Raw genomic sequence first — 8,155 nt, forward strand, 5'->3', positions numbered from 1 at the left:
AATTAATCAGTAAAAGTAATGTAACTCTTAATGTCTTTGTGACAAGTATGGAAAAAGTGCTGACGCATTATGCCCCTTACCTCATCTCAGCTGCTGAAAATTCCTGACCCCTACCTGCATGACACATGATATACTTGACCCTATCACTGCCATGCCCTATTTACCCTGCCCCCAGATTTGCAACTCAATAAAAGTCAGAGTGTGCAGACACTGGGGGCCACTGCTGGACTGCTAACCAAAGGGTGGACCCCCGGGCCTAAACTCTCTTTTCTCTATCTCTGTGTCTTGTGTCTTTTATTTCTACAATTTCTCATCTCCGCACCAGCACGGAAGGGTTCACAGAACCCTGTAGGGCTGGACCCTACAGCTCATCTGCACACAGGAGGCCAACACTGCTGGCTTTGAAGAAGCTGTAAAAGACAACTGGTTAAATCGGTCCTGAGAGTGAACAATCAATCTTCAACCATGGACAGGGCCAGAGATGGGACTTACCCACAGTTGGGGACTGGGATAACCAAGGTGGGGCTTCCTGACTGCACCCCATGAGACCCTGGCCCTTGGGACCCCATTTTTCCCTTCTCTCTATCAGGACAAAAGGCTAGAAGCACTGACCCCAGAGGAACAGGAGATTTTGCAATTCCTGCTGGATACCTTGGCTATACTTAAAGGCACTGAGAACCTCACCATCAGTGCCAAGGCCCTGGGAAGGTAAGGTGAGGCCTATGGCACTGCTAGGTGGAGCAGGCACTTGTCTTTAGGAGTGCCTGGACTCTTCTGTATAAGCATGGGAAATACAGAGCAACCAGAGGATCCTGGGGTCACATGGGCAGGAAGAAGGGCTAGTATCCAGTCCCTAAATGAAGCATCCCACCACCCTCTTGTGATTGCCAATAGGCTTCCACCTGACTCCAACTACCAAATAAGGTACCACTGCAAGGGTCAGGGTCCAAGAGTTGTAATAGTATTTCTGCTTCCTGGCTCAGGCTCTGACACAGTGCAGATGCCCTCGTTACCTCATCTATGAAACCCGGGCTCCGAGGATGGCTCCCAACCTGGACTTGGGAACCTCTGACTAATGGGAACTTTAGTCAGAGCTGTGGAGACCATTCTGACCTCTCATTGAAGTCACAGACCGCTAGGGTTGATTTTGACCTGTGTTCTCTAATCTGGTGCTGCTTGTGCAGTGGGTCCTATAACCACCACCCCTGGACTAGCCCAAGGGCACAGGTAAAAAGACCGAGGTCCCAGACTCCTGGGCCAAAGGAAAGGGGTTCTGGGCAGTGTTAAGGCTGGAGGCAGAACTCCCTGCCATTGAGGGGCTGAGGCTGGGCCAGTGTCTCCTTGCTACACCTGTCCCCACATGCTTGGGCAAGTACACTCAGGGCCACAGTGGTATACTGGAGCTCCCAGACTCGATGTGCATTTGGGCTTGCATGCAGCATTTGTGATCACGTGCACACCAGCCTTTCATGTCATGCGCTATGGGTCCTATTCTCAGGAAGAGAGGAAGGCCTGCTCTCCTCGGAGGAGATAGCCTTACTGTAAAACAAAGGAGTTCCCCTAAGACTCCCTGTCAGGAGGCACTCCTTTTTGACCCCCTGGTCAGCTGTCTGGAACTGAACTGGGCCTTGTCAGTGGATAAAGGAAGATCAGAGGGTGGAAGATGGCCTAAACCTTGCCAGGAGCCCCTCCTAGATGTCAATGCACCACCAGGTCCCCTCAGAAAAGGTGTCAGATGACCCCTAATCCAGTCTTAGCGAGGCTCCATTAAGTCCTAGCCTGGGGCCGCTTCAGAAGGCACCTCTATTTTTCAGACTTCTTCACAGGACCTAACGGGTTTGGAGAGGTCACCGCGGCCACCACCTCCAGGCAGTCCTCCTTGGTACCCAATCTGCTCCGCCCCCAGACTTTGTGGGGAAATGGGGTCTCGGGGTTCAAGGGTCACAAGGGCGGGCTGGGTCCCGGAAGCGGAACCGCAGTGCACTTCCGGCGCGCAGCGGGCGGCCATGTTGGAGCAGCGGAGGCGGCGCAGAGGCGCGTCTTGGGTCCCCGTGGCGGCGCCGGTAGGTTGGAGCCGCGGGCCTAGCCGCGCCGCGGAGGGGCGGCCCGCGAGGCGGCAGGGCAGACAGGCAAGCGGCTGACTCTTCCCGGACCCGCGTCCTCCGCCGGCCTGGCCGAGACGCCCACCCCACCCCCACCCTGCGCCTTGCGACCCCACCCTGGGACTGCGCGGTCCCGGTCGGGCTAGCACCGTTCACCCTGTACATTTCGCTGCCTCCGTGACCCCCGCCTCGCGGTTTGCGCCCTAAGGACGCACACTCCCAGCCTGAGGGCCCCTATATGCCCCTGCTCCCGGTCCGCCTGTATGGCGCCTCTCCCACCCCCTAGCTTCCGTCGACTTCCCCTGCCCTCCCCCAGGGGCACATGTGAAGGGAAGTCGGGGGCCGGGAGCAGTCTCTGTTTCCGAAGCTTCTCGAAGGCCCAGAAAACCCCTCCCAAGAGCCCAGCCTAACCTGGTTGGAAGAACCCCCAAGTCACCCCAAATACTTGGCGTCTGGGGTGTGTGAGGGTGGGAAATAGGTCCCTCTCTATTCTACAGTTCACAGCTCTGGGAACTACACCCCCTCAAAAAAAATTAATAAAGAACTAAAGTTACCTGCAAGGATTGTGCTTGGAGAACAGTCTCTGGGGAGGGGAAGTGCCCAAGACACCTGAGGATCCAAGAATGTTTCCAAACAAAGCCCCAGGGCATTTCCTCCAGGGTATTCTGAAGACTTCATCTGCTGCATTAGAGCGGTGGGAAGAAACTACACAGACAGGCCTCATGGCCCCAGGGACCTGCCTGATCCTGGCTGATCTTTTAATGCTCTGGTGCTGCCGGGGAGCTGCCTCCTGCTTCTGGGAGCCCTCGGTGTTGGGTTGGGTAGTAGATGTTAGTTATGATTGATGGCCACAGCTTCTTCAAAGAAGTCTGGGACTAGTTGGGTGTTCTTAGTCACCTCCATCTGTGCTGTACTGAGGTCTGTGACCTTCCAAGTCTTTAGGTAGGACAGTTCATACCGCTAATGTCCCCTGGAATCACCATCCTACTTGCAGCCTTTGGCTCCTACTGCCCTTAGACCTTGGGTTCTTGGTCTGGCAGCCTGGTCCCCTGTTTTCCTGGTCGCCTAGAGAGATGTCATTAGCACCTGCGACTCATCAGCGTTTTAGTTTGTTGAAGAAACTCTGACTCTTTCCCTGGATTTGGTCTCCGTGCCTCTGGAGCTAGAAAATGGGTTACTGAGTAGCCTGTTTGGAGACTCTGAAAACAGAACTTCTGGTGGGCAGGGAAATTCTCCCACCCCACTCCAGCTCTACACCTGAACAACAGCAGCTGGAGAAACAGATGGGCATGGGTAGTGGGTGTAAGCCTGGGCCCTTTGGCTAACATTCAAGGCTCTATGTTGTTCTATCCTCGCCTGTTTTTCCACCTAGACCCCAGATCCCACACCAAGTGTGCCTAACTCTTTTTCACTTACGAGCCATTGCATTAGCTATTCTCCTTTTTGCTCCATTTCCATCTGGTCCTTTTTCATTCATCACTCGTATCCTAGCTAGGTGTTGCCTCTCCCAGGAATCCTTCCCTACCCATTGGGAAACTGAGCTGGGTGCCAACATTCACTCCCAAGAATCTTAATGGGTTCCTTGTGGACAGGGATATTTCCTGTGTATCCTAGAGCTGAGTAATTCTAGGTTTCTGGCCTCAGAAAATACAGAGTTTAATTAAAATGTACCAGTCTCAAATCTTTTCAGGGACCCAGCAGCAGGTTGATGGCTCTGAGGTGTTTCTGAGCATATATCTTGAAGAAGCCTGACCCATACCCAATCCTCCCACCCCAGCATGGTAGAGGGTCAGGAAACTAAGGTTTTACACCAGTAACGATCTCACTCTGCCCAGATTCCTTAATGTCATGGAGATTGGGGCACTGATTGACCTGTCTACATGTTCTGGCTCCCTGTCTTGGTACCATTCTTATTGACTCTTTTCCTCTTGTCTTGGAGGTGCCAAGTGCTGGTTTGCGGATACCCAGGCAGATCTGCAGTGCCTAATGCCATGAGTGTGGTGGTTCAGCATGTGGAGGAAAAAGCTGTGCACTCCTGGTCACGCATCTCCACGGCAGGGAAGAAGGCCCTGGAAGAGGCGCTGCTTGTCTTTAATCCCATGAGCCAGGATCTCAGTGCCACAGAGGCCCAGCTTGTGGCCTTCCTGCAGGGCCTGCGAGATGATGGCTTCCAACCTACCATTCTGCGCAGTGGTGATGTCTATGGCTATAGTTCATGCACAGCTAATCCCCCAAGCCAGACAAAACTGCAAGCTCGTGCCCCCAACCCAACTGCCACATCACCTCCAGCCAGTGCTCCCCGAACTGCCATGCGGTTGCCCGCTGGTCGGGCCACACTGCTTCCCATGCCGCTATCTGGCAGGCTGGCCAAAGCATCCACACCAGCCCTTGCCAAGCATGCTACCACCAACCTGCTGCTGAGCTCTCTGAAGCAATCAAGTGCCAGCCATGCCCGGGGTGCAGCAGTGGGCTTCCCTACCCACCTTTATCCAGGTGTCTACCCTGCCATGCGGCTCTCTGTTGTCCTTGAGGCCCTGGTTCCACTCAAGACTCCCATGCCCTGCTTGGGTGCCAAGCACAAGGCACAGTCACTGCAACTCTCACTTGCAGACTCTCCTCTGAAACTGCGGAAAAGTTCAGGGAAGGGTCCAGGGAACCCCTGGCCCAAAGCTCCCAGAAAAAACACAAGCAAGGGCCCTAAGTGTCTGACTCGCAAAGGTCCTGGGGCTGGACCCCGACAAGGCTCTGGGCCCCAGAGCAAAACCAGCAGAGCCACTGGGTCCCTCAGTGTCCGGCGAATGAAAGGGGGCTCTGCCCTGGGCACCAAGGCAGCTCGAACACTGGCCAAAGCTGCTCATGGCCAAGCCAAGGTGGCACGAACACAGGCCAAGGCTGCCAAGGCCCAGGCCAGGGCCAAGGCAGCACTGGTCAAGGCCAAGACCAAAGCCAAGGCAGCACGAGTCAGGGCCAAGGCCAAAGCCATGGCAGCACGGGCCAAGGCTAAAGCCAAGGCAGCACAGGCCAAGGTGGCTCAGACCCAGCCCAGGGGCAGGGGCAGGCCAAAGGGGTCTGCTCAGGCCAGAACTACAAGGAAGGGCCAGAAAAGCCACCCTGAGACTGTTGGACAGAAGAGAAAAAGGGCTGAGGAGGCAAAAGATCTTCCTCCCAAGAAGAGAACACGACTTGGGCCCGGATCTCCTAAGGCATGGCTAGGGCCTGGAACAGCAAAGCTGCTAAAGTTCCGTGCCATAAAGGTAGATAGGCGGTCCTCGGATGATGAGGTGCGGCAGCGGGCTCAGCGGATTCTCCGTGTGAACCTGTCTCCTGTAATACGGCTCCAGCCGTTGCTGCCATTTTCAGCACTCTGATTCCTTCACAAAGCAATGTTTGGGGAAACTGAGCCCAGCTGTCTATGTGACCAGTGGCACAGTGTGCTATGCCCATGGACTCCACAATCTTGAGGACTCTGGGTACCTGTCCAGGGCCCTGGTGAACACCAGCCTCCTTTTAGAAACTGGAGGATGTGGGTGGGGCGGGGTGGGGTGGGTGGGTGGGAGGGATGTTTTCATGGCGCGATGCACTGTGACTTGTTACTCAAGTTGTATGTCCACTGTTCCATCTATCACGTTTTATACCTTTCCACCTTCCAGTCTCCCTGCCCACCCTCCATGGTCTTTTTTGTGTACGTGGCTACCGGCGAGCCAGTTTGGAAGATATAGGGAAAGTGGTCCCAGAAATAGGCAGCTCCTGGGCCCCTCTGGAGAGAGAAGGGAAAATTGGCCAGTTTGAAGATACAAGGAAAGTGATCCCAGAAATAGGTAGCCCTATTTCTGGGCCCCTCTGGAGAGAGGAGGGGAAATTGGCTTCTGTGGTTGTGTGAGAGTCATCCTCTGAAGGCAGGAGCAGAGCCACTGTGGAGTAAGACACTTCCCTTTGAGGCTGCTCTGGTTTGTAATCCAGTCATGCCCCACACAGTAGGCAGTTCCATGGGGAATCTTGGCAGCTGGTGGGTTTTTAGGCACTGAAATGGACCCTCTGTGGTACTTCTCCCTAGGGGCCAGGCAGGCAGCCTGGCTAAAATCTTGCAGCTTGGCCTGGGCTTTTCTGGTGTGGGACCAGGCCTAAAAGAATTGAGGTGCCTCTCCCCCTCTGCTCTCCTGGGAGAGAGTAACTCCTCAATGTCGATTGGTGGCAAGGTACTGAGGGTTGAGTCAGGGCCACAGAGCCTTCCCTCAATGACCAAAGTTGGGTGGGGTTTTTCTGACTGCCTCATTAGCAGTGCTTTCTGCCTGGATTTGAAGTGCTCACTCTACTACCAGGTCCAGCCTCAACATGCCCTCCAACATGGGTTAAAATACATTGTCACCCTTCCTGCTTTAGAGGGGGCACTGGGCTCTGGGACCTGAAGGAGGTGACTGTCTTGCCCATCTAAAGTCCATCACTGGCTGCCCAGGCTGAATGGCAGTGGCTGGGGTGGGCAGGGAGGGCACAGATTCCCCTCCCTGGGGTAGGGGCATCATTTGAGTGAGAGAGGTTTTCTGTGTCTGGATTTGTGTGGGCCCCACAAGCTGCTAGCCACCCTGGGCAGTGGACCTGTGGAGAAGCTGTGTGCTTCTTAGTGCCCTCCTGCCCCTTCTGCATCTTGTGACTGCTATTGACATGCTTTCCCTGGGTGTGTCCTCGGTTTCCCAAGCTCTGGGACCTTGCTCCCAGCTGTGCTGTCACCCCACAACCCTGCATGCTACTTGCCTCTGACGACTCCTTCATTTATGATGTGAATTTGGGAAATGACCTGAGAGCCACACTCAGCTCCTCAGGGGAGCCCAGCTTGGGGCTCACTAAGTGTCTTCCCTCTCAGGCCTGATTCCAGCGCCCAGGACTCCCAGCTGGGTTGGGCCCCCCACTTCCAGTTCTGCTGCTGCTGCCACCAGTGGGTGAGGGGTCAGCTATTTCCAAGACAGCCAGCCAGTGGGGAAGGAGAAATCAGGGTTCATGACCAAGCACAGTGGCTCATGCCTGTAATCCCAGCACTTTGGGAGGCCAAGGCAGGTGGGTCAATTGAGGTCAGAAGTTTGAGACCAGCCTGTCCAACATGGTGAAACCCTGGCTCTACTAAAGTACAAAAATTAGCAGGGCATGGTGGCACATGCCTATAGTCCCAGCTACTTGGGAGGCTGACGCTGGAAAATCACTTGAACCTGCGAGGCGGAGTTTGCAGTGAGCTGAGACCGTGCGGCTTTTTTTTTTTTTTTTTGAGACTCTGTCTCAAAAGAAAAAGAAAAAAGAAATCAAGGTTCCCTATGGGGTGGGGTGAGAGGGGGTGGGTATTCCTAGGATCTCTAGTCAGATCCTGCCCCTCCTAGTCCAGGCTTCTAGAACAATTTCCCAGGGGGTGCCAGATACACTTTCCCTTCCTGGCTGCATCAGCAACCTGGTTTTTGGCTGGGGCCAGAGCCAGAGCCTTCAAACTTCATCCAGTAGGTCCTGAGCGCTGCTTCATTGACGGTCACCTGCAGGTGAGGGATCTGGAGACTGGTTTCTTTGGGTGTCCTGGGCTGGTTCAGCCCTGTTGGGGGTCTGGATCATTGCTGGGAGCTGGAGGGAGAGGCCTGAGCTATGAAATTTAGAGTAGTGGTCTGGTCATTAACCTCTGTAGTCAGTTTCCTTGAGTCGTAGCCCAGAACTCAGAATTGCTTCTGTGATTCTTGTGGCCAGGGAGGCCGTGACATTAATAAAATGTGACCTGCCGGAGTGGCTGTGGTGGCAACAAGGCCTGGTAGACACAGTAGTGAGGGTGCAGTCTGCCCATGTGTGGGGGCTGGGGCCAGGGCCTGGTCACTGACTAGCTCTGTGGCTACAGGTGTTGAAAATGTCACCATCCAGCTGGACCTAGAGGGTGCCTTCTACTTCACCCACTTCAAGACTTTCCAGGTGACCCAATGCCCCAGCCTAAAGGCTTGCTTAGCAAGTGCTGACCCTGTGCTTCCCTACTTGGCCACTAGTGATGCTTGTGCCTGGTGACTCAAAGGACCTCCTGTCCACAGACATTCCCC

The 8,155-nt window shown here is 54.7% G+C and overlaps 1 protein-coding gene across 1 annotated transcript; it reads left to right on the plus strand.

Annotated features, from left to right (window-relative positions):
* Positions 1–1,980: 1,980 nt before the first annotated feature.
* Positions 1,981–5,744, plus strand: CCDC71 (coiled-coil domain containing 71). Its single transcript, XM_017506679.2, has 2 exons — positions 1,981–2,063; positions 4,042–5,744. Exon 2 carries the CDS (start codon positions 4,094–4,096, stop codon positions 5,468–5,470), a length of 1,377 nt encoding a protein of 458 aa, XP_017362168.1. The 5' UTR covers positions 1,981–2,063; positions 4,042–4,093; the 3' UTR covers positions 5,471–5,744.
* The last annotated feature ends 2,411 nt before the right edge of the window (positions 5,745–8,155 follow it).

The sequence above is a fragment of the Cebus imitator genome, unplaced genomic scaffold (genome assembly GCF_001604975.1).
Source record: "Cebus imitator isolate Cc_AM_T3 unplaced genomic scaffold, Cebus_imitator-1.0 Scaffold0, whole genome shotgun sequence".
Classification (NCBI taxonomy): domain Eukaryota; kingdom Metazoa; phylum Chordata; class Mammalia; order Primates; family Cebidae; genus Cebus; species Cebus imitator.

What these genes read in the sequence shown, in the direction of transcription:
- CCDC71 (XM_017506679.2), top strand. Translation starts at nt 4,094, where the DNA reads ATGAGTGTGGTGGTTCAGCATGTGGAGGAAAAAGCTGTGCACTCCTGG.